The sequence below is a fragment of the Fusarium keratoplasticum genome, chromosome 5 (genome assembly GCF_025433545.1).
Source record: "Fusarium keratoplasticum isolate Fu6.1 chromosome 5, whole genome shotgun sequence".
Classification (NCBI taxonomy): domain Eukaryota; kingdom Fungi; phylum Ascomycota; class Sordariomycetes; order Hypocreales; family Nectriaceae; genus Fusarium; species Fusarium keratoplasticum.
This window is the reverse complement of record NC_070533.1, coordinates 374,013-400,266: the sequence shown is the minus strand read 5'-3', so window position 1 is coordinate 400,266 and position 26,254 is coordinate 374,013. Positions and strand designations below refer to the sequence as shown.

The 26,254-nt window shown below is 52.0% G+C and overlaps 3 protein-coding genes and 2 pseudogenes across 5 annotated transcripts, besides 2 other annotated features; 3 read left to right on the top strand and 2 right to left on the bottom strand.

The window, feature by feature from the left end:
- Positions 1-4,541: 4,541 nt before the first annotated feature.
- NCS57_00678500 (AAA-23 domain-containing protein) lies at positions 4,542-7,952 on the top strand (the record flags this gene model as incomplete). The annotated part of the gene is made up of 1 exon (XM_053056660.1): positions 4,542-7,952. The coding sequence occupies one exon, from the start codon at positions 4,542-4,544 to the stop codon at positions 7,950-7,952; it is 3,411 nt and encodes a 1,136-aa protein (XP_052912855.1).
- A 2,467-nt stretch (positions 7,953-10,419) lies between these two features.
- NCS57_00678400 lies at positions 10,420-11,189 on the bottom strand (annotated as a pseudogene). The gene is made up of 2 exons: positions 10,815-11,189; positions 10,420-10,761 (listed from the first exon to the last, which is right to left on the bottom strand).
- Positions 10,420-11,189: a sequence feature.
- A 6,010-nt stretch (positions 11,190-17,199) lies between these two features.
- NCS57_00678300 (AcidPPc domain-containing protein) lies at positions 17,200-18,650 on the bottom strand (the record flags this gene model as incomplete). The annotated part of the gene is made up of 2 exons (XM_053056659.1): positions 17,200-18,394; positions 18,454-18,650. The coding sequence occupies 2 exons, from the start codon at positions 18,648-18,650 to the stop codon at positions 17,200-17,202; spliced, it is 1,392 nt and encodes a 463-aa protein (XP_052912854.1).
- A 2,277-nt stretch (positions 18,651-20,927) lies between these two features.
- On the top strand, positions 20,928-22,808 carry NCS57_00678200 (annotated as a pseudogene). Its single transcript has 4 exons — positions 20,928-21,095; positions 21,267-21,314; positions 21,384-21,505; positions 21,560-22,808.
- Positions 20,928-22,808: a sequence feature.
- A 434-nt stretch (positions 22,809-23,242) lies between these two features.
- On the top strand, positions 23,243-24,988 carry NCS57_00678100 (uncharacterized protein; the record flags this gene model as incomplete). Its single annotated transcript, XM_053056658.1, has 1 exon — positions 23,243-24,988. The coding sequence occupies one exon, from the start codon at positions 23,243-23,245 to the stop codon at positions 24,986-24,988; it is 1,746 nt and encodes a 581-aa protein (XP_052912853.1).
- Between the last annotated feature and the right edge of the window lie 1,266 nt (positions 24,989-26,254).

Here is a 26,254-nt window from a genome sequence, read left to right as displayed (position 1 = left end):
TATCTCGAGACATGCCATTCGCTTAGCCTTGCTATCGAAATAATAACCGACCATTCCTTAACGACACAAGGGGACACGATAAACCCGACTAGGCGAATTTATCCTCAACGAATTATCCCGTGGGCCATATTCACAAGGGAATAAGAACATATCTAGGATAAGCTTTTATTCAGTCCCTCCTTTTCTTCCCAAGCCGCCTTTCCATCTCGATATCAATTAGACTATATGCGATCCCTGCTTCGCCCGGTCAGCAGCGAGATTAGACTCCGAAATAGCGAGCGAGATATTATGGAAAATGCCGTCCAGAAGCTAATAGACGCGATATATAACGACTCGTCGCTAAGGAGTTATCTCAGCCTTAATAAAATAATAACTTTTAAAAGCCATATAAACCTCGGTATTACCGATAACTCCCTCTCCGAATCAATAGAGCAAGTATTAGTTAGTTCTAGACTACCTAACCAGTTAACTCGACGTCGGCAAAAGGCGCAGGGGAAGGGCAACCAAGGAGATCAGTTCTATATATACCAGACCTCTAACGATCAAAATATTCCTACTATTGCGATTAAGTATAAGGCGCCATATAAGTTAAGACGCGGCGAGATCATTACTAGGCTAGTCTCGGAGATCCAGCCAGATCATAATATAATCAACCAGGAGGGCAAGGGATATAAATTCGCAGCCAGGCAACTTGCCACTATAGTCGTGACCTAGCTCTTCTCCTATATAATAGGCAAAGAGATCCAGTATAGGTACATCAACACCAGGGAGGCATATATTTTCCTCCGCATCCCGGATGACCCTTCCTATATCTACTACTCCGTCTACGTACTAAGCCTAGACATCTAAGATAATAACGAGACTCAGCTCTATCGCACTGCTATTACATAAGCCTTTGCCTTTATACTTTAGGCTATCTAATCGCCGCTACCCTATTAAGCCTAGCATAATACTACTAAGCATCTTAATATATAGGCCATAGAGTATAAAGATATATTACGAAGTATCCCGGAAATAGATTAGAAGCCGCGACGCGAGACTACTTATAAGGCGTAATAATAGAAAGGGTTTATACGCTCTCCAATCTAGACACGCTCCCGATACTTACTACCTTAAGACGGGGCGCAGTAACCTAGCGGTGACGACAGCGACGACGATAACGACGAGAGCCCAAGCCTAACGCTAAACCCAGGCGTTAATCGCCGAGGTGCCTCGACTACTATATCAATAGGCATCGGATTAAGCGAGATACAGGGGCACGATGGAAACGCAGCCTCGCAGGAGGGCACCAACGTGCGACCAAACATTCAAGATCGACTATACTACATACACGAGTATCTCCATAGGCTCACATTTAGTAGCCCAATAGACTAGAAATGCCCTAACTCGGCGGATCATAGCAATACGCATATTAACCAGCGCGAGTTTCTTTAATTAGCATAGGATTAACTAGCAGTTAATCGCGGAAAAGATACTAATTACGTGCCGCTTTATTTATCTAGTTCACGCGGGTTACTCTTTAAATTCTACCTCTCGTCGCATAGCTATATACTTATAGCGAAAGAGGTAGAGGCAATGGATACTAAGCACCTACTCTACGAGAACAAGATATATAGTCATCTCCGGGACCTTTAGGGGAAATTCATTCCGGTCTACCTCGGTGTTATTAACCTCATCAAGCCCTATTACTTCAATAGCGGCGTATACGAAGACTTCATATTCCTTAGTTATGGCGGGCGACCAGTATTAAAAGGATTAAGAAAAGTCAATACGGATATTATTAAGAAGATTCTTATAGCACTCAGTCGATTATATCAGCATAGAGTCCTCCACCGCGATGCTAAGCTACGTAACGTGCTCTACGATAAACGCACTAGCAGATATATAATCATAGATTTGATACTAGCGGAACTCCGTACTCAATAACCTCTCGGACCCGTCAACGTCAACCGACGAAATCGGAAGAGGAAATAGGTATCAGGAAAGCATAAGAAGGACGTGTTTATTGCTAAGGCGAAGTCCTTGCAGGCGAGTCTGACACAATAGGGCTGGGACCGTGTTTTGGGATAGTAATGCTGTGAATGGATGTGCTGTGATATTGAGTGCACTGTGAGGGAATAGACCGGGATACTAAATGTACTGTGGTACCAATTATACTGGGATACTGAATGTACTGTGATACTAAATGTGCCAGCACTAAACATGCCATGCCAGGCACTGTGATATACCACCATGCACTATCCTAATTTCTGTGCTATGATATCATATCCTATCCTAGAAACTGGCCCAGGACATAACGTGCTATCTCATAGCCTGGCCTAGCACATTGCGAGGTCCCAAAACTAGGACCTATTCTATTACAGCCGGATTCAATGTCAGATCCGTGGCCCAAAAATTCTCGTATTAGTTACGATAGCATACTCTTATCTAGATAAGAAAATACCCGAGACTTAGCAGCTCAAGCAGAAAAGTAGCCTCTAGGATAGGACCAATAACTTACTACCCCCGGTTCTCAAACCTTCCACGCTCAATATACCGCGAGGAAGAAGCCAGTCATACTTAGACTATCTTAACCATACCAACTTAGATAGTCAGCTAGATTACATCGCTCCAGCAGTCCGGCTTATTCTGCCACTATTCACTACCAGAAGACAGAGGAATTGCTTATCTACTGTTTGATAAGGCTAGGCAGAGTAAGCCTACGGTAGATACTCGAGAACCCCGGGAGGAAGAGCGCCTCTACGAAATAACCCCTCCAAAGTATAACATAGGCGCATCACAGCCCTAGAGCTCAAATGAAGGGCGCAAAGTGCGTCATATACCTACCGTCAGGTAGGGTACTTCACATACGACGTCTTTACGGGGGAGCGGAAAGCTATATAATCCCGGTCCACTTTGCTAGCCAAGTACAACTCAAGAGGGGACCAAAAATAAGTCCCTAGATACACAAAACTATAAGCTAATAACACCAATATAGAATCTACTAAAATTAGCGACAGCAAGAAGAATTAATTATTTATACCCCGCCCCTAGGCTAGATCACAATTCTTACCTCGTCACCTTTCACAATAGTAATTAATAAGTACGCCCAAGGGGCTAAAAGAGACCAAAGCAATAAAAACTTTAAGAAGAAATAGAGCACTCTCAAGAAGAATGGCCTCAATATCCATTAGACTTATAATACTAAGGTATATATATACATACATCAGAGAGGCGAGAAATATAAGTTCAAGTCTACTAAGAAGGCTTTACCGCTATCAGACAAGGAAAAGGTCAGAACATACCTAAGTAACAGGCAGATTACTACTAACAGAGCACGGCAGAACAAAAGCTTCCCGCTGCCAGTGCTCATAACCGCTACAGATATTACAGATAAGAAGAGTGGCCTAAAAGTTTCCACGTCGGGAAAGAAACGGGGGCGGGAAATTAATCAAGAGTTATATATAAGAAGTCCATTAACTAGGCTCAAGCAAAGCAGTCCTATTAATATAGAAGAGATATAAGAAAAACATTGTTTAGTTTCGCTTTGGCCCTAATTTTCTACAAGGATAGCTTGTGACAATGGTCATATCAGAGACAGAGGGAGGGAGACAGGGCGGGCCGGAAGCTGACAACCATTGCCGCGAAGTGGGATGCGCGGGGGAGCAAGGAAGCGAGTAGCCTGTTCACCTGTGGATAAATTTGGCATGTCCCTGTTACGTACGCATCCGGCAGTCACACCCCTGAAACTTAGCGCACCGGTTCCTGGGCTAATCTGACCCGTTGGCCTGCATGCAGATCAGGCACCAGCCCAGTGCCAGCTTGTTTGTCCTAGTTCATGTCCCGCACGGGCGCGTTATTCGCCCTGGTGTTCACAGGCAAGAGGGCAATTAATGGGCTAGCACGCCTCTGACATCATCTGGGGTGCGTTGGCGACAAGAAAACATCCAAGGTTAAGCTTGCGGGACCCTGCAAGTCGCGCATTCAAGACGCTCACGCTCATATCGAGCTTGACCACTTCGTGGAGAGGACGCTGGGGGCGCTCTCGGATAAGATGCGCAACGACCCGGCGACGTTTGTCATCAGGCAAGGGGATTTGGGCTTTGTCGCCTTCCGGGGACCGGACGGCACGATGACGCGTGCTGCGTTCTACGACGCGTGTTACGTTCTAGGCGTGACTTCAGGCAGGCATTTATTAGAAGAATGAGGTATACCGTGATGGAAAGTATGTTTGTTGGACTTGGAATGTGGAAAAGACGCCATGATTCTTGATTATATAGAAACTGTGGCCGATGTCCCCTCTGACTGTTAAGATTGTTGACCTGGCGTTGTGATTCACTGATCACGTGCCCATAGCCTAACTTAAGGGAACCATTCCCCTTGCTTACATAGCCACAGTCGGTCAAACTCGGCACAAAACCTCATCTCCCAGTGCATTACCGTCGGTGACATCATCCCGGACAGTATCCTACTCTTCAATCCCCCGCAATTCTCCTTCTCCTAGATTTCCATGACGCCCCATTTTATGGCATCTTTTACCCCCCCTTTGGCCACCATGAGCCATGCGAGCGCCGTCTGCCAGGACGGTGCAATGGCTGCTTCTCAGCGACCTCCACTTCAAGCATCATGACTTGGATCGGGTGCGGCGGACAGCGCAGTGGATCGTTGCGGAGGCGGAGCGAAATCAGGTCAGGCGGGCGGTGGTGTGCGGCGACCTGCTGACGAGCCGCACGATGCAGCCGACGCATGTGCTGTCTGCGTGTTACCGCTTCATTAGTCTCCTCAGCGACATCGTGCCGCGAGTTCATATCGTGCTCGGCAACCATGACCTCGCCTTCCGTCGCGACTACCAGACTACAGCCCTTGACGCCGTCAATATCAAACGCCTGGCCCCGTACGTATTGCTGCATAGCGTCGTCGCTCACCACGAATGGGACGGCCGACGCGTCTTACTGCTGCCGTTTCGCGAGGAGCAGAACGAGCTGACGGAGGCCGTGGCTGCTCTAGGCCCCAACGAGGCGAGCAGGACGGTTGCCTTTGCCCATCTCGCAATCAACAAGGCTATCACGCAGCGGCATGTAGTCGGTGCCGGCGTCGACAATCCTCGCGCGGCGACCTCTATTACGCACCGCGGCTTGACGGGCCCGAATCGGTTTGCCTCTCTGGCCCGAACGTTCACGGGGCATTTCCACAGCCACCAGACCATCACCCAGGAACAATCCGGCAGCAACAAGGTCAATTTACAAGGGAGCATCACATACCTAGGCTCGCCCTTGCAGCTAAACTGGGCCGACCTCTACGACGAGCAGCGGGGCGTCGTTTTGTTCGATCCAGAGACACTCGAGCACGAACTACTCATCAACCCGCATGCCGTCGGCTACATAACAGCTGACCTACAGCAAGTTCTCAGCGGCCAGGTCGACGAGGGTGCCGTGACAGACAAGCATGTCATGCTCATCGGCAAGCTTACCCATCTCAAGTATGTCACGGCTCGTGACAAGCTTCTCTCGCTGGGCGTGCGGAGCGTGCGGAGTTGGACTCCTATGGGTCTTGCTTTGCACGCCGACCGATCTTCATCCGGTGGTCTCGGCGCGTCGGTGCCGGCGAGCGATGCCGCTGTCCAGCCCTTAGAGGATCCCACCAGGGATGAGGCGGATCTAGCCATAACCACCGACGGTGTTTCGGGCTCTGACCCTGGCTCCGAACCTCGGGCCGAGAGACTCGACCTCGCCGTGGAGGCTCGTGAATATGTCGAGTCGCTGGATCTAGACGAGTCTCTTCTCTTGCGACGGGACGAGTTGGTGCGGGTTGGCCAACGCATGATCCAAGTCTCCCGCGAGATCGCTGACCAGGATAGTGAGAACAAGGTTAACTACCAAGACTTCCTCGATAGGTCATCTCAAGTTGTCGGCACAAGAACCGCCACTGAGCTGGCAGGGCCCTCTACCCACGTCTTCGTCGCCGAGCCGCGCACGCTTACAATCACCAACTTCCTCGGCGTACAGAACACCATCAACATTGACTTCCGACAAGACCTCCCGCGCGGATTGACCTTCCTGGTCGGCGACAATGGCTCCGGTAAGAGCACGCTCGTCGAGGCCATGGCGTGGTGTCAGTTCGGGCGATGCATTCGCGGCGGGCTAGCGGCCAACGACGTCGTCAACGACAATGTAGGCAAGAACTGCTCCGTCAAGCTGGAATTCGCCAACGGATACGCCATTGCACGGTATCGCAAGCACAAGATCCACAGAAACCGCGTCGTCATCTCACTATATGGCGAGCCGCAGCCGCAGCTCGAGCACCCAGACGCGCGCACAACGCAGGTGGCCATCAACGAGCTGCTTGGCACCGACTACGAGACATACGTCAGGACGGTCGTGCTAAGCCACGAGAGTGCAGCGAGCTTTCTGAACTCGACGCCAGCGCAGCGGCGCGACCTGATCGAGACATCGCTTGGGCTGTCGATGTTAGATCAGTGCGAGCAGGTGTCGAGGCTACTGCTCAAGGACATCGACGCCGACGTGAACAAGGTGGAGGGCAAGCTAGAAGGTTTGATCCGGACGATAGAATACAATGAACTACGGCTCGAAGATCTGGACCGGACACAGAAACGACTCGAAGATGAGGCGGAGGAGGCTGTCGCATCTTTAGAGTCAGCCATTCAACACCATGCAAGCAAAGGAACCCAGGCCCCCGAGCTCAACATGGACTTTCGCATTCAGATTTTGGCGCTGCAGAATCAAATCCACACCGAGCAAGAGAATTTACAACGGCTAAAGGGCTCTTATGCCCAGATGCAGGAACAGAAGCATGCCGAGTCGACATCATGGCAAGGCTGGCTACAGCAGCAACTCAGTCAAAGACTCGAGGCCATTACCGCGGCTCACCCCATAGGCCTGCGCAAACTCTTTAACGCCATAGAGACCTCCATTCTCCGCGTCCTTCTGGTGACCTTTAGGGGCCTCTTGCGCACATTCGGGACTCCAAAGGACCGCCCTCGGGGAACAACCAGCACCCAAAACCATGATCAGGAAGCGGCCATTAACAGTCTCCGTCGAGACATCAAGACAAGCACGTCGCGGTTGCAGAGCCTAAATCACGAGGAAAAGCTGAGTACTAACCACGCCATCATGATTAGCGAGCAGCTTGCGCAGGTCATCCGGGCTCAAAAGGCATGCGAAGCCTTGCAGCAACAGGCCACGATCAAGCAACGCGACGCAGCCACATACAAGTGCCTGGCTGAAACCGAGCAGTCATCTCTGCACTCCCTACGCTCGGAATACGACGCGCTGGCCATCAAGCTGCAAGAGCTTGCCGCTAATCGCGAGCTCTTCGTCTTTTGGTCCTCCGCCCTGGCAAAGCGCACCTGCCGCGCCTCTTCGTCTTCCTCGCCCAGCTCCACGACGAAGGCAACGGCCAACTTCCGCGAGCACATCCTCGTGAAGTCATTATCGGAGCTCAACGCACTCCTCGCGCAGGTCCTTACGGTGCTGTACCATGACACGCGCCACGCGCACATGGCAACGGGGATGCTGCGTTCACTGTTCGACTCTGAGTCCGCCGACGATATGATCGATACATCCCTCTCGGGATCCGTTCTCGGTCCCACCCTTGCTATTCACCCCTCGCTCGCCTATAGCAAGCGCTCAAGTGGCGAGCGCAAGCGCGTCGACCTAGCGCTCTTCTTCGCACTGTTGCAGCTAGCGCGGGCTAGAAGTGCACACCGCGCGCACTACGTGCTCGTTGACGAGGTGTTTGACAACCTGGACAAGGCGGGCCAGGCGGCTGTAATCAGGTGGTGCGGCGTCATATCGCAGACGGTGGTCGGCTGGATCGTGGTGATCACGCACAGTCAATCCTTGGTCGAACGAGATCCGGGGGAAGACGCGAGCAAGGCCTTGGTTGTGGGGGCAAGGATGGGGCAGGGAGGCACGGAGCTATTTGCCAACGGACATAGGATTGGTGGAGAATAAAGAGCTTTACGAACCGCCATGGTATATACTGGGGATAGCAAGCCTTTTGCTTCCGATGCAATCACAACGGTCATGGACGGTGACGGTGTTTCGCGTGGGGGCGGGTGGATCACGAGGTCCCGAGCCCATTTGTGTAACCATCTGCGTGCGTTGCGTCATTTCTCAGGAGGCGAGAGGGTTGTCAACCAGTCCAACGACAGGTTTGTTCAAGGAGAGACGGTGGCATAAATCCGAGCGGGTCTTTGGAAGATAATTTTAGAACCCTTGGATCTTACTACCATAAAATTAGCGTCTGTCTGTCCCTGGCTCTCGCGCGGCTGTTCCTGGGCGAATTGCAGCAACCCACTTGGGCTGATGTTGGCACCAAATGGCGTGCATGTGGGCGAGACTCCAGTCCCTCAACGGGGTCACGAATGCCTCGAGCCATACAGGACAGGTAGGGCACGGTGCGGCTGAGAAAGAAAGGGACCGACACAGAAGAGTGGTCTTAGGGAGCTTAATTTAGAAGTCTTGGATCTTTTTTTGCCATTGGTGAAGCAGCGCGCTGTCGCCCTAACTTTAGCATGACCAGTCCTGGGCTAATTTTAGAAGACACTGAGCCTGCCCGTGCTTTTAACTTGGCGGTTGGGTGGCCCTATGGTGTGCACCCATTAGCGAGAGACGCAAAAGCGATATTCTACTGTATAGTTCGTCAACGTCTTTACACATACATAGGGCCAAGCTCCTCTTTCAGAGTGTGCCACGGCGCGCTATAGCAGGAAGGAGGCGAGCAGCTGGAAGGGTTTGCACCGCTGACAAGAGAGCTAAGACGACTCTTTGAAGGCCTGCTGGAGTCAGCGGAGGACGTTGTAAAAAGAACTGATCACGTACCTTCGTGGTCAAGCTGGTCCAGCGAGCTAGGAGAACGTGAGAAGCCCTTTTCATGGCAGATCGATTGAAACGAGACATGGAAGGAGTCAAGCCCATCGCCGATCGGGTGGTCTTTGATGATTGATCGCGATTGATCTGTCATGGCGGCTCGCCTCTTCTGTCGCGTTGTGCTGGGATTTTAGTGGAGAGAGGAAGCTCTCAGGGAGACTCGAGCCAGAAGTGGGTGGGCTCATCGGTACAATATCGGCAAATTGATGGCACGGTAGCGGTAGTCAGCATCCTTTTCCCCATGCTCCAACAGCCTGAGCCATCTTTTCTGGGGCGAGGCCAGGGCGCAGATGCGTTGACAGATGCTGTGCCTCAGGCGGCAGCACATTACTTGAGCGGATAATCGCCGCCACTCATTTGCTCGTGCCGAGAGGGGTGTACGATGGGTTCTTGCCTGGGCCTCCTCACAGAGGCAGTCGGTTCGAATCCGGCCAAGGGAGCCATTTTAGCGGCTGACCAACACCGTCAGAACAACAACCTGAGGCGTGGGGAAACAACGCCGACCGGTGATCGAGTGTCGATGGTCTTGGTGGTCGTCTCAAGGCTTTCATATTGGACGTTTGGGCTTCGTTTTGTGAGTGATGGTCTAATGTACAGAGCTACCGCGTTGGTGAATTGCGCAAGACTGCAGGGTACCGAGGCCTCCGCTGCTGCCTAGAGGTATACCCTCTGTCGACACACCTGCGCTCCAGCCTGGCCGCGGCAAACAAATTCGACCCCAAGGGCGGCACGTCATTTTCAGGGCAAGGCATGGCTATGGCCGTCGGAGGTGTCAGCCAGCCGGCCCACAAATAGCGTGGGGTCCGATTCAAGATACCAGGAAGCCGACAACAGCTACCTGACACAAAGCAGAACCACAAAGCAGGACCACAAAGCGCGACCCTTGGACCTTGAAATAGACCCTTTGAAACACAATACAAAGCTTTGGGTGCCATTTCTGGCACCCAAAGCAAGCTGGCCAGGTACATATACCTGCCTCGAGCATCCGGATTGCCACCCCAGCCTCTTCAGCTCCATACTCCAACGATGGCTATTGATCGCAGAGCTACCCTGTATGATTTGACGACGGCTGTTGATAAGAACACCAAGGTAAATAAGAGAGACCGAAGTAATGAAAACTTCATGAAAAGATGGTGTACTTTTAAAAAGAACGGGTTCGAAGTTCACCAGGGATATGATGCTGAGGTCTACATCTGCATTCGTCGCAAGGGCGAAAAATACGAGTTCAAGTCTACTGACAAAGCTCAGCCGCTTTCGGAGGAGGAGAGAGTCAGGATCCCCATCAAGGCGTAGCAAGGCCGTCACTAATGGAGCACGACAGAATGAAAGCTTTCCATTGCCGGTGCAGGTGACAGCTGCAGATGTTGCGCGTAGTAGAAGTCAAGGTTTGGTAGGAAGCAAGGGGCAGCGGCGGCGAACTGATCAAGGTACGGTACAGGGTGCGGAGTTTGAGCTTGCCAAGGAGATGGCAGTGCGGTAAACAAACAATAAAGATAAAATTTAAGAACAAAACTGTCTAGATCACAAAGGGGATGGTCAAAGGCGTGCATCACAGTTCCCTCAGGCGCAGTCGTAGGTAGTGGAGAAATTTCCCTAGCGCCGTGTTCCTCCCCAAGTGCTCCTCGCAAGCATCGCTCTCAGCATGTTGCAAAAGGCCGCTCATGAACGAGAAAAGCGTATCGCAAGTAGGGCATTGAAAGTCAAAGTCGGGATTTTTGCTAACGTATCGGTCTGATTGATAACAGGCGAATGCCACCTCGGCGACGAAGTCTTCATCCGCACCAGACTCGCATGATGCAGCTTCGAGATGCAACACCATTGCCGAGTCCGAGATGAATGCCCTCGAGCATCCCAGGCACTCGACGGTCTTTTCAGCATGGGTTTTGCGATGCTGAGAGAGTTAGCTATGTACTAAGTTAGCTAGGAATATTGAACGAGACTTACGTTTTTCAGGTTCGACGGGGATTCCAAGTACGTTCCGCACGATTCACATTTGTTGTGCATAGCAACATCATGCTGAGCGAGCTGGTTCGAGCTGCCGAAAGCGAGATCACAGGGAACGCAAATGCTGTGCTTCATTTCCAGATGCTCATCCAGCTCATCCTCATTGCGAAAATCAGGCTTCTGGAGGCAATTGTGGCAGACATGGTGCTGGCGAGAGTGGGCGATGTGTTGCTGCTTGGCCCCAGCGTGTGGGAAGAGTTTCTTGCATCGTGAGCAATATGTTTGCGAGTGCCTACTGCTCTCAAGGTGCTGCTGAAGGGACTTCGGAGTTCCAAAATGCTGGTCGCAAGGCCCGCAGTACTCCATACGGGACTCTACTATGACTGAGGGATAGCTTCAATTTAGGGTCGATGATCGTGGAGCGGTTTGTGGGTTGTCGTAATGGAGCGACCGGATGAGAGTGGGGGAGGTTGGTCACATTCTGTCATGGGCATCTGGCAGCTTAAGCCGAAAATAGGCGAAGCAGAGCTGCGTACGCGGATTCTGGCGCAAGCAGACCTGCTTGCGGGGAATGTCTCTGGGCAGATCTGCTTAAGCGGCAGGTCATTATTTCTAGAAAGTTCCAGCGTGTTATTGTGCCAGCACATTACAATGCCAGCAGATTACTATGCCAGCAGGTTGCAATGCTAGCAGGTTACAATGCTAGCAGGCTATTATTTCCTTCTTTCGTCCAGTACCTTTTCCTGGTGGGTCGGTACCACAAACAATCGCAGCAAAGCGCCGATGTTCGCCTTGGACTCCCACGCGCATCTAAGGGGGGCTAGCCTTCTCGGTAGCGAGAGAATTTTACAACAGGATCGCGAGGTCAGGCATCTGTGCTTCGCCACAGAGAGTATCTTCACGATGAGGAATGAAGGAACTAGGAGAAGACGTCTGCAGGTAAGGGCCAAGCAGAGTTGGTCTAAGGGATCGATCGCGTGCGAGAAGAGGTGGAGGAGCAGCTCGGATGGCAGACGAACGAGAGGAAAAGAGACCCTGGGTACCGCAGCTAGGAGCTGTCGGTTTATTCGTCAGATGAGTCTGCCGAATCAAGGTGTGGCGCGGGGGCGCTTCCTTCTGGTGGAACAACAAAGGCGACAGTGCAATGCGAGGGTCTCGCGGGCTGGGAGACTATAGTCGATATGTTGCAATCAGTCGCTGATGGGCCTGTGCTCTGAACATGGCATTGAGCACGGACTGGATGCCGATAGTATCGCGGGAGAAACAATCATCACTGACACGATTGACTTGCGTGGCGATGGGCTCGTTGGTTCCATTTGTTGTCATCGTTTCAACGGCTACTGTGTGTCCAGGTATCCCGGATCAATACTAATCCGAGCTCCCCGCTTTGTTGGTGCCGACAGCACTGACCCCCCAAGGGATGACAGTGCATCTTATCGATAACAGCTCCACACCAGGTACCAGGGCCCGTTGAGGTGATGGAGCCGGAGACTTGCCGTTTTGGGCTCCGAGTTCTCACAAGCTGGTTGGCTTCCACATCATTCGGCGGCTTTTAGTACCACTTGATCTTTGACTAGAAATCTTTCGCTGGGTGGCTACGCTGAGCTCCAGGACGTCGATATATTATTAGACAACAACACTCTTACCAAAGATCTTGCTCTTCAGAAAATGGGGTGTTCATCTAGTCAAAGCAGCCCAAAAGCACGGAACTCCTTTCAGAGGCCGATTAACTCAAACGCCTTGTGGCTGAGGTTGGATTCGTTGATGTTAAGGAGACGCCATTCAAAGGCCGACAAATCGTTGGCCCAAGGAGAAAAGATTTAAGACGCTTGGAGAGTGGGGCAACGTGAACACACACCCGAACCCAATTGAGATTCGGTTCTAAAAGTTTGCGGCGCAGCACGGTCGTCTGACCCACTCAGCATTCGGCAGTGTAAGACCGTGTGCCGAATGGCGGGGCTTTGCTTCATTGGCTAGATGAAGTTTGTCGCATTAGCTTTATGCTTGGCAGAGCACAAGTTGCTCACTACTATCTCCTTGCTTGCGCGAAGACTACCATCGCGTATTCGCCCCACTGCTAAGGTACTATCTAAGCGCCTGGTGTATCGTGCAGGAGGCTGTTATGATTATATTGCGGCCAGAGTGTGCTAATTGAGGCACTAACCGTAATTGGTTTAGTTCCTTGCAAAGTACGCGTTGGTAGTCTTCGCGCAAGCAAGGAGATGGTACGAGGCATAAAGTATGTTAGTTCGCCCCACACAACAGCAGGGGTCAGAGAGGTCACTTTTCGCGTTCTTCGCGTATCTCAACCTAACACCAACACAACACATTTTGAGCCCTTCTTTGATCGCGTTTTTGCTATGGCTTCGAGTCAGGACCTCGAGCTGCAGCTACGGCAGCTTCAAGAGCAACAACAGCTTATCTTGCAACAGCAAGAACAGCTTCAACAGCAGCTCCAAGAGCAACTTGCCCGGCAGCATCAGGAGCTTCTTACGCAGCTCAGAAGCGCCCCTCCAAGAACCCCCTCGCCGCAGCCTTCAAACCGCGCAAGCAATACAAGCCGCGATACCCATATATCGATTCGAACGCTTCGATCAGCCGGTTAGACCTATCAACAAATAGCTACGCATCTTCGCCTTACGCTTCGGCAAGTCCAACACGCAGCTACAACCCAAGCAACGCCTCGGCGCCCCTCTGGCCGGCCTCCCTTGCTTACACAAGCTCAAGTAGAGGAATTGATCGAGTTCGTATATGCCTCTCGGAGAGGAAGGTGGATGGCTTACTAGCGGCTTCCACAGGAGCTAGGCTAGGACTGCTCGGTCTATACTGTGAAGAATGCCCTTTGTCGGGCTAGCTTCCAACGATACGTAGCTCGCCGGAAGCCCCCAATCACAGAGGCTACCCAGCAGAAAAGACTTGCCTTCGCTAAGCGATGCGTTGATTAGACTCTTAATAATTAGATAGCTATTTTATAGTCTAATGAGACCTGGGTTACAGGAGGAAGGCACACACAAACCTGGGTCACTCATAGGCCCAGCGAAGAGCTTAATCTAACCTGCATCATTGACCGGCATCAACAGAAGAAGGGGTAGATATTCTAGGGCTGCTTTTATAGGCTCTCAGGGAAGGGCCCCGGGGTCTTTTGGGAAAAGGATTAGGGCTCAATACGGGCTTCTAGCTATATAGAACATATCATCCCTATTGTATATGGATGGCATCGTCTTCATCCGGATAAGGGTCATATCTTCATGCAAGATAATGCTCCTGCCCACGCCGCGGCAGAGACTATCGCTGAGCTTGAGGCTCGAGGTATCAGGATCATTAAATAGCCGCCTTTTTCACCGGACTTGAATCCAATCGAGACCGTATGGAATAAGATAAAGGATTATATAGAGAGGCATTTCCCAGAGCAGCAGTCATATAACCAGCTAAGGGCTGCAGTGAAGGAAGCTTGGGAGGCAATTAATGATAGCTTCTTTATTGAGCTATTAGAATCAATAAAGGACCATTGCCAGGCTATTATTAATGCTAATAGAATGCATACTCGATTCTAGATAAAGACCATAGCTAATTTTGCAAGAAGCTACATCGCGACCCGGGAAAGTGACCCCTTTGACCCCTGCTGTTGTGTGGGGCGAACTAACATACTTTATGCCTCGTACCGTAGTAAAGCCACGAAGCAGCTAGTGACGTAACAGGGGCAGATCTGTTGCCCGAGTTGGTCCTTATTACCGGGATCCTGTCATGGCTGCAATCTGATTGGGCGCCTTAGAGTCATACGGTGAGATTGAGGGTGCACCGACGACTTACCATCCCTCTCATTGCGATATCCTGGTGTGCCGAGCTCGCGGAGATGTCGAGGCTCGCTTTAGCATGTGCTGCCAGGGACAGATAAGCCGCCAGACGCCAGCGAAGCGTTGACAGATTGACAAGCCAGGTCGACTCTTTTCGCATCCGTGGCATTCATAGCATTCGCCCAGTACCTGCCTACGACGTGTCGAAAGCGTCAAGCTGGGCTGGCACTACGTGTGACCATGGCAGAGCCTCCAATTCCACGCGGAAGCGTGGATAACCTCGACGTGGATATAGACCTCTTGGGTAGAGACAATCTCCGCTGCGTGCGACCGGCCGAAAAACTAGAAGGGCGAGTTCGCGTAACGGCAAAACAACCTCTGCATTTCACCAGGGCAGAAGTGTACCTCCAAGGTTAGCCCAGTGTGTCCATTCAGCTGCGTTCTTCTACCGCCAACCGATATTATTGTAGTGCTTCTAAGTACTTATACTGACCCATATATAGGTACAGAGACGACAATAGTTGTGGCTCATGATGGTACGCGACGCAACGGCTGCAAAACGGTTAGTCCTACAGATCATTTAACTTCACAGAGTAGAACTGATATAGTGCAGTTCTTAGACGTTGCATGTCGCCCTTCCATTCCGCAAGAACTCAGTTCTGAGGTGCGGATCTCCGAGTATATATACGGCATTCCTTTCCTCTTTATCATGCCGGATGGGTCCGAGTTTGCTCCGCCTACACGCCAGACGTTTCCTCCATCCTTTAACTCTCGGAATGCTTACTTCCACTCCTGGAGCCCGGTACCTCTTCCGGACATATCGATATTATATTCGCTCCAAATTGTTCTGACATATACTTTGCAAACGCCCACCACAGCGGACTCGATGATGACCGTTGTAATGAGCAAGCCGATTGAGTTCCTGCCGTACCACGAAGTCCCGCCCCTAATCCATACCGAAAGTTGCCCTAGCGACTTCACACTTAGCGTACGCCGACCGCTATGGAAGAGCATTCTCTATGGCCGCCTGGGACTTGTCACTATATCCACGAAGGAGCCACCACCACTCGCGTATTTATCAAATCAAGCCCCCGTCTCGACTGAGTGCGAGTTTGACATCACTGTCGAGTGCGACCTAGCCGCCATTCGCCGGCTGCGATACACTACTATCGTGGTCAATCCCGCCATCTGCGCCAAGACCTATTATTCTTCCGAAAAATTACCATGTATACCTGCGCAGAGTCTATCCACGGATCATGGTTCCCTCCTCCATATTTACAAGGACTTTCAAAGGCTAGACAGCCAAACATTCCAGAATTTCCAGTGGACTTTCCCGAATCTAGAATCGGCCGCAGATGAAACTGTAGATCATCTAGGAGAAAGTGCACCTCCCTCCTATGAAGACACCTCAGTTCGTCGGGATTCAAATATATCCTCGAGAAGCAGTGGAGCGTCGCGTCATTGGGTAGACACGTCGCCATCCGAGAGGCAGTACGCTTGTAGGTTGCAGACATCGATCTGTGTACCTATAACTCCATCGCGAAGGCTACAGGCTACCTTCTCTAGCCATCTTGTGGCCCGCGCTTACTCAGTGATTTTCAACATCTCTTTCGGTGGCGCGTACGCGAGTAAGATGGACCTTAAAGTACCACTGCAAGTAGCATATCCACGACCACCGATGCCGTCCCTACCGGAGGATGACACTTTTTCGCTGCCGGCAGAGGACGAGGACGGCCCGGACCGCAGCCGTACATGGGGCCTGCCGATTAGGTTACAACCCCATGCAAGCTCCGACCCTTACGCTACATTCTCGCCGCATGGGTCTGATATGCATGGTTTGGAGGCTCTGCCGACATATGACGAACTCATGAGCTAGGACTCCTGACAATACTGCGACGAATCTCATGGTGAGGCTCAGGATGTGAGGCCTGGTTTTCACTTTGGAGGTTGGCAGTTGTTAGCTAGCTAGCTTGATAGCACTAGGCCACGTTCCTGTAATTTGATGAAATACAACCAAATTGGGCCCATGCGCACTGTTACTGTATGTCAGATGCACATATCGCATCTTGTGGCTCATTGCCCGACTTTGCTACTTGCATCTCCCCCTGAGCCGTCCCCTTCCAGGTTACGTAGGTATGTTTGGTCGGTTCTGGATTGGCGTTTAGCAGAAAGGCACGAGGGCTGGGCTAGTCTTAACCGGAGTACGAACAAATTTCTTGAATTATAGCTGTTAATCCTGAAGCATTCTTCTTTTCTGCGAGATCCTTCTCCTGAAGTCTGTGAATATTCACTGTGAAGGATCTACGTCCATACTGTGAGGATGTGAACACATCTAGGTGATTCACTAGAGTGAACTCACACTCAGGTAATCTCACACAGATATGTCATATTCGATTGAATCGGTCGTTTTTATTGTTCGTGTTACGTCGTGCCAAAACTAAGATCTACCTAAAGCTGTCCTGCGTCTAGATTCTACTTTTACTTATATCCTGAGAAATACCGTACATATATCTTAAATGAATTGCACACACACGCACATTGCTATAGAGTTTCCATGCTAAAAGAAATTACAACTCGAAACAGGGCGGCTCCTAGACGCGGTTTTCACCAAACAGGTTATCGGCACAATCCGCCTCGTCCATCCGCTGTAGCTCAACATCCCGGAAGTTCTGGCTTGGACGACGCTCACTGCCCTGATCATCATGTTGTTGCATATTTCGCTGCGCAAGGGTAGACGCCATGGGAGGGTACGAAGTATCACCAGAAATACCCACATCGTTTCGTCGAGAGTAAATACCCAGCTCCTCATCCGTACCAGCATAGCCCAGACGGCCAACGCCAGCCCAGAAGGCGCGTTCGTCGCTGCGAGGACCCCAGGCCCAGCCTGCGCCAGTGCGGATGGGAAGGTGGTAGTAGTAGAAGGCGTAGAAGGAGGTGACAACACCCATCAGGTAGCCGAAGAGGATATCGAAGCCGTGGTGGCGCATGTCATACCAACGGGAGCCGGCGACGAATATGGAAACGCCGAAGGGGAGGAGGGTGAAGACGAGGAGGTAGACGGGGGGAGCAGCAGCTTGACGGCGAAGAGACTGGATCTTGGCGTTGTGCTGGCCCATATCGCCAAAGAGCGAGACCTTGGTAGTGAGCGAGGAGGTGGCAGATCGGTCGTCGAAGCCGCGGGCGCGAGTGGGCTCGTAGAGATCAACTTCAGGGCTCAGGCGGGAAGGGAAGGCGGCGTGAGAAGCAGCTCCAGTAGCCCCCGCAGCTACAGCGGCCGAAGGCGTAACGAAGGGGATGGTGACGGAGAACTTGCTGGCTAGGAAGAGCGAGGCGTAAATTAGGCCGGCGGCGGCGGAGGAGGCGTGGCCGCTGGGATAAGAGCGGAAGCCGTCGTCGAGCTTGTACGAGTCTGTCTGCTGGCAAATACTGGCGTAGACGAGCTGACCGTTCATGTTGCCCCAGCTGTAGCCGCCAGCAATATGATCCTTGACGTTCTTCCAGTCGGGTTCGCAACGACTCAGAAGATCGGGGCGAGGCTTGCCAAAGAAGTTCTTTATGGCACTTGTAAAGAACCATGCTAGAGAGAGGGCGAAAACGAGGCCGAGCAAGCCGACGTGGAATTCCCAGAGCTTACGCTGCAAGATGAGCGTCTTGGGTGTGCCTTTGGGGGCAGTTGGTCCGGGAACGAAGATCAAGGAGACAACGGCGACGATGACAGCAGGAACGCCGATGGCAAGGATGAAGAGTAGGTAGATCGGAACGAGTTCGTGTTCGGTGTATGGGAAGCTGTAGATGTAGAGCGAGGGTCAGCCTGATGCTCGCAATTAGGATGGTATTGGACTCACGCGATGTTGGGGTCGACAAGAGAAAAGGGTCGTTTGGCGGGCTCGATGCGGTCGAAGACGACGCCGATTGCAGCGAAGAAGATGAGGACGGCCCAGTCGAAGGCGTAGGAGATGATGAGCCGCACCGAGAAGCGGCGCCGTAAGCCGCCAGTGATATTTCCTATACCCGAGTCGGCCATTTTGTAGTATTGGTGCATGATTCGGAGGAGGAGAAGGAGATCGGATCGGGGGAGGGCGCAGGGTTAGGGTTATTTGAAGCTCGGACTCGTCGCGCGTCTCGCTCGCTCTGTCGTCACAAAAGAGTCGGGGCTTGACTGCTTCGGGGGCTGGGGGAAGCGAGTGCGCGCGGATCAGGGCGTTTGCTGGGCTTGCAGCGGGTACGGGTTACGGAGACTGGGTCCTCGGCGGCCGATCTCTGGTCGCTCGTTTGACGTCGAGAGTGCCTGTTTTTGTGCCTTCTTTTTTTCCCTGCGTCATTAAGCCGGAGCCAGTGGGTGGAGGGAACTTGGGGGGGTTTAAAGATGGGGCTGGGATGGTGGTAATGGACTCGGCCGTCAGACAGCCTTGGGACACAAGGTACTTTGAGCTGGGGCACGGCAATGCTGACCAGGGAAGATTATGCTTGGCTACAGCCGTGGACTAGGGGATTTGCTGAGCATAATCCACTCATTGCTGACCTTTTTACCGGGTTCTTCTCTTTGATCTCAAACCCCCCTTTTCTTCTCGTTTGAGCATACGCGCGCTTGTGTCAAGGGAAGGCCCAGAAATAAGGTCAAGCCCAAGTACCGATACCATCCGGGGGAGGCTCTGACGCTTCGTGTGGGGAACTAGAGGAGGGCTGTGAGTGGCGCAGAGGCTTCATTGGGGAACTGATCCCGTGGTACGGCCCTTGTAAGCCCCCTAAGTAAGGTTGCAGTCAATGCTATTTTTTACTGAAGGTGGGATCTCAAACACGCCTCACCAGCGCCCCAGCACAGCGCTTGATGGAAATGCTCGGTACAGCGAGCACCCCTAACAGTCTGAGAGGCCTGGGATCCTTGAAGTTCAGTTCAGCCTAGGCCAGATCACCTCGGCATTTGACTTCCTTACGGCTCAGGTTGGCTAGGTTCTTTATCCGGAGGCTCATTCTCGTTTTCGCATACAAGGGGAGAGTAAAATCCACACATAAGCTACCTTTCAAGCACCTTCGTCTTCACAATGCTGACGGGCAGGAGTATGCCGATCGCCTCTTTTATTGCTCGCCTTTCCCCCGACCTGCACACCTCTCTCCCTCGCAGGGCTTCCGGTCCTCCCATAACAGTGAAAGTAATAGCCTTATTTTCGTCCGTCCACTCGCCCGACGTCAGCGACAACTTCTGCACCACCAGATCGGGGGCAACAAATCATCCCGTGATCCAAGCCCGAGCAAGATCAGTCGCTTTGCCTCGTCTACGCCACGCTTCGTGCCATCGCTGTTGTTAGCCTTTTCTTCTCGAAAGGCCATCGCCAGCTTTGTCTCTTCTTTTAGGTCATCAGGGGTGATTGACGCTTGTGGAGACGGAGTAAGCGTTCCAGAGCATCGTTACGTGGCTCGGCGAGGCAGTGCACTGAAAATCCACCTTGTCAGCAGATTCTACACTTCGTGTAGCATCTTTTGGTCGTAACGTACATGATAAGCGAGTCGCCACCTGCCTGGTTCTGAGGCTGTTCCTTCAATGGCTCCTAGTCTGGCTGTCGTGGTGTTATTTTCAAACGTTTGCTCAAGGGTGCGACGATCGTGTGTTTCCCAAGGGATAAACCGGTCGTGCTGGGTTCATGTTGGCAGAGGATCAGGTGCGTTACTCTGGGCGAGGCGGTTGTCACGTCTGGTAATGTGCTCAAAGGTATTGAGTGTAACCAAGTTGTATTGATAGCTGAGGTAGCTGGTACATAGGAAAGAGCTGATGAGTGTGTGCTATATACTCCTGTGGTTTGGGATGCTCACGACGTCCGTCGTGAGTGCTTCCCTGGGATTCACTCGTGGTGAGCGGGTGGGTCCGGCTCACCTGTTCCAGCGTGAGCGGGGGGGACGTTGTTCCGGCCGACGGTCGTTCTGCCACTCCTGACCGCCTGGTCGCGGCATGGATCGTGACACATGGGGGCGATTTGCTGCGTCATATCGCTCCCACATGTCGAGGATATTTTTGTACAAGAATGTGAGGCCCACCTTTATCGAGCAGCAAGCATCTGTGTAATTTGAGTTGCAGAGTCTGGTGGCACGTGCCACACAACAACACTTGTCATTGGCTGCCTCGACAAACCCCACAGCGAGACAATTTCTGGAAGACCCACCAGCCAGTTCTTTCTATGAATACAAATACTGCCATCCATCAGTCCACACTCAAATTCCAATCTCTCATCTTCATTTTTATCTGATTCTTCGGGGACATACCCTCACAGATTGTCTAGGATCCCGTCCAGTATCAGGCAGATTGTTATATAGCTAGTAATCAAGAATAGAAGAACCCGAAAGCAGCATCTCTCAACTTAAAGAGACGATGGCGATCAAGCAGTGGGCAGGACTTCATCTTGTTAACCTGGGTGGGCGGTTCTGGAACACCATTCGCGAGAATTGGTATCTGGGCTTCACCTCATTCGGAGGACCGCCGGTCCACTTCAAGATGGTGAGTGCTTCCCCCACCCCCACCCCGCCGACGCTCCACTGTGGAGCCCCGTTCTCAAAAGCCAGTCGACTTTGGCCCTCCGGTGGATGGGTTAACTCGGATTCGGTGCCGCGAGGACCACAACACATAGGCTTAGGAAAGAGGAGAATGACTGACGGTATTTTACGGCAGTTTCACGACAAGTTTGTCGCCAAGCTCTCATGGATCGACGAGCAAGTGGTAAGAACAGGTTTCCCGGGATTCGCAGGGATGAGTTGACTAGGAGATTTGTTGCTGACGATGGTGCAGTACCAGGAGCTATTCAGCGTCTGCCAGGCCTTCTCAGGCCCTGGCAGCACCAAGATGCATTATTGCATCATCCTTCTCCATGACGGCTTCCTTCCTGCCCTCCTCGGCTTCCTACTCTGGAGGTACGTTTCAGAACTCCGACCTCGCTGTAAGAAGCTGACAGAGGCCTTTATTAGTCTCCCCGGAGCTCTAGGGATGTATGGCCTTTCCATCGGAGTCTCCAACATTGGCGAATCTCTCCCTCGAGCCGTGTATGCTCTCCTGTCCGGTCTCAATGCTGCTACTGTCGGTATCATCGTCCTCGCGGCCGTCCAGTTGTCCGAGAAGGCCATCACTGACAATATAACCCGCGTCCTGGTCTTTCTCGGGGCTGCAGCCGGGATGATGTACAATGCGCTCTGGTATTTCCCGCTACTGATGTTTCTGGCTGGCATCACGACCGTCGTTCATGATTTTCGCTTGCTCCACGGTCCCATAAAAGCCATTACTGCTATCTTCCGGAAGAAGTCCAAGCAATCCCAGAATGCATCAGAAGAGGGCGTCGAGATGCAAATTCAGCAAGAAGCCGCCGCAAGAAACGGCCACAACGAATCCAACACAGATGCTGGCCCGTCCAGCCACAGCAAAAACGGCAACAGCTCGAGCTCCACAAACAAGAGGGAGGATGAAGATGCCACTCTCCCGATTACCGAACGCGAAGCATCGACGGTCGAAAACCAGCGTCGCGTTGTTCCCGAGGGACGGCGTCTCAATATCAGCTGGAAATTTGGACTGTTGCTTATCCTGGTCTTCCTCGTCTCCTTCATCGTCGTCATGGTTCTACGTGGTACTCTGCCGCATAAATCACGTCTATACAGCCTATTCGCCAACATGTACCTCGCTGGTACTATCATTTTTGGCGGTGGACCAGTTGTGATCCCGCTGCTCCGGGAGTATATTGTCGCCGAAAACTGGGTTAGCCCTCGAGATTTCCTAATCGGACTCGCCCTCATCCAAGCCTTCCCAGGACCTAACTTTAACTTCGCGGTCTATCTTGGCAGCCTGACTGCTATTTATGGTGGATATAATTCTGCTGCCGGCGCCGTCCTCGGGTTTCTAGGAATCTTCATCCCCGGTTTACTTACGGTGCACGGGACCATGGGTGTCTGGACTGCGGTGCGAGGGTGGAGATGTGTCAAGTCGTCCCTGAGAGGCGTCAATGCGGCCGCCGTCGGCCTAATTTACACTGCAGTATATCGTCTTTGGCAGATCGGCCACATCGATGAAGGTTTCCAGCAGGGCACCAGCCTGGCTGTTGATCCTTGGTGGGTTGTCGTGACAGCCACGAGCTATGTGGGTGGCTATTGGTTTCGAGTCAGCCCGCCCGTAGCAATTGCCATGGGAGCCGTCATGGGTCTAATTTGGTACGGGGTTGTCTCAGACTAGGTGCTGGGACAGTTGCTTCTGCGTTGTTGTGATGGAGCCGGGGAGTTGGCGTTTTGGGCTCCGAGTTCTCACAAGCTGGTTGGCTTCCACATCATTCGGCGGCTTTTAGTACCACTTGATCGGATCATAGCAACTCTTGTTTAAGACGAGCCAATTATAGGCCACTCGGCGACGGTCGACACGACCGTAGCTACTCTATTTCTCTAATACCGTATCGACTCGACAAATTGATAAAACCTGGTGGGTCCTGGCACCCCTGCTTCATGCAAGTTCTATTCCTCATATAGTTAGTATGTGATGATAAACTCTCGAGGCTCTTCCCCGCAATATCAGACCAGGGTTTTGCAATGTTTGAGGGATTTTCCCCCTTCCAACGTAAATCACCTGTTTTTTCATCCGATGTGAAGCTATCATGACCCCGTTTTTCCGTCAAAATGACACTTGTGGAGCGGTCAGTCAATATTACGCCTCGGAAATCAGGACCAAAGAAGAAGCCGCTGTCCCATCGGAAATATACTCCTCCAAAACCACTGCAACGCCGTGAGAATACATACTCACCACGCAAGAAAGTCGAGGTCCTTATGTTCCTAGAGCATCATAGGATATACGATCCAGGTCACTACTTTTCTGTCAATGGTTATCGTCATCCACTGGCCAAAGAAGCCTCAATCCAGTTCTTAATTCCCGAGCAGACAATATACCGTTGGAAACGGGATAAGGAGGCCGCCCTTGACATCAAGAAACGAAGCTATTCCCCCCACTGGCCGGACCTCGAGGAGGAGCTTTTCCGGCTGTTTCTGGAGGCCCGGGACAAGAAGCTTATCGTAACGACTGGATGGTTCAGGAGACAGGCCCAGATTATCTGGGAAGATAAATACCCTCAGTCAGTGAAGGTATTCACATTCTCAAATGGTTGGTGGCTGGGCTTTAAGCGGCGGCGAGGCATCGTCAAGCGTCGGATCACTAAGGAGTCAAGTCGTCGCCCTGAGGAATACAGGGCTGTCACGAATAACTTCCTCTGCTTTATCCGCCGGGTATCTAACAACACCAATACACTGCAATTGCGCCACGACCAGTCACCCAAAATGACTATAAATTATATCCTCGACTCGCCCGTTCGTCGCTTTGAGAAGAAATGGACTTTAAACGTCGATGAGACCCCGATTCCATTCGAATATCTCGATGGAAGTACGTGGGAATTACGTGGGGCAAAAACCGTGGCCGGCAAGACCGACCGTAGCGGGTGGAGCAAGAGACAGGCCACCCTGATCATGTACATCTTCGCCGACGGGTCTTTCCGACTAAAGCCCAAGATCATCTTCCACGGCACCGCCGGCCCAAAAGGCAGGATTTTCGCAGATGAGGGCCATCTTTACGCACCAGACGTGACTGTCGCGTACAATGAGACAGCGTACAACAATGAGGACTTATTTTATGACTGGATTAAGGACGAATTAGCGGACGTACAGGCGAAAACACGAGACTTCCTTCTCGTAATGGACGTCGCCACATTTCACAAGACTGACAAAGTCACAGACCAGCTACGGCAACAGAAGGTGACGAGGGCGCTTATCCCGCCGGGCTGTACGGGTCAGCTTCAACCGCTTGACGTGTCCGTCAACAGACCATTGAAGGACTTGCTACGAGAAGAAACCCTTATTTACATGATAAATAAGGAGGCCCAAGGGCAGACAGAGTGGTCCGTCAAGGATAAGAGGATAATGACAACATGGGTCGTCTCACGGGCTATTCAACGACTTGCCCAACGCCCTGAGATGATTGCCAAGTCATTTACAACCTGCGGTATTAGTGTGAGACCCGACGGGAGCCAAGACCACCTCATACACATCAAAGACATCGACGAGATCGATTTTACGGGTTGGGAGACTGCTGAGGAGATTATCGTCAAGGAGGAAGAAGTTGTGAATACCCTCACGGACTTTGAGGAGCTTATGTTAGCTGGGGACGAAGACAACACCCCAGAGGACCTTTATATTGGTCTCATGCAGCTAAAGAAGGAACAGCTGAAGACAATGGCCAAGGGGCTTGGACTTTTGGTGGGTGGGAATAAGGATGATATTGTGAGACGGCTGATGAGGAAATATACCGATGGGACTACTGCCGAGGCCCCGATTACAGTGGAGGAAGAGCCTGAATCATGTATTATAGTTGTACCTTAGCTATTGACTTGTCCTTCGTCGTCTCTATCGACCTTGCAAAAACACACCTTTCCCCGGCTCAAGACATCATCGGCAGCCTAACTACTTCACACCCTAACCCAACCGTAGTAATAGCCTTCTTTTGCTAGGGAAATCCCTATATTTTAACCGGGCGAGGAGGGCTGCCTGTACTCGAGGCGGTAGGTCTGTCTGATCTCGAAGGGTTCGGCGCGTTCAAAGTCGTGTGTGACGTCTATTTGGCCCTGGTTAGCTTCCGTTGGGAATGCCCTCACTTCTGCACATACAGACGATATCAATGAAGCCGCACACCGGCGATGGCCTCGATTGGGGCATGCCGGCGGCCGTGACGCGAGGAATTTGCCAAAATCAAGGAAGAGGGGGAGATGAGCTGACGTTGTGTTCTGATTCTCATACTAACTGTATGAGGAATAGAACTTGCATGAAGCAGGGGTGCCAGGACCCACCAGGTTTTATCAATTTGTCGAGTCGATACGGTATACTGTTCGGACTGTGATGCCAGAGCTATTCCACGGCCCTCTTGATTAGCATGCGCCGCATTAAGATTTACTGTCTATGTGGATGAGAGACTCGTTACAGTCGCCTAGCGAACCTTCTGTACCGTTTTGCCGATTCACCGATTCACCGATTCACCGATTCGTAGTAGACGCACACGGCGACCAATGCGGGGTTGGCCGGCAGGAGCAGCGGCCGATACGGACGACAGTCGGCTTGGCGGATATAGGCGGTCGATACGGTATGTCGTGTCGGTCGGAATCTATAAATGGAAGGATACAGAAAACTCGACCGATACTGACCAGGCCGACCCCACGCCCCACCGACCTTGCGCCACCGCTGTATCGGCCGGGCTCCACATCGGCTCTTTCGAGGTCGGTGCATGCAATGGCCGATGTGGAGCCCGGCCGATACAGCGGTGGCGCAAGGTCGGTGGGCGTGGGGCTGGCCTGGGTCCCTATCGGTCTGTTTTTCCGTATCCTTCCGTTTACAGACTCCGACCTATACGCCATCCCGTATCGGCCGCTGCTCTTATCGGCCAACCCCGCATTGGTCGCCATATGCACCGACCCTCTGATTCCGCTGATGACGTAAGACATGACGTCATCGCATAACTTGTTTGGTACTTTCTAGAAGAATCCGTTCGTCTCAAGCGAGTCGTGAGCGACTGGTGTCGGATACGAGGGTGGTCAGTCAAGATGAATGATGATCTCAAGATGGAGAACAGATCAGTCATTGATTCAACTCTCTCCT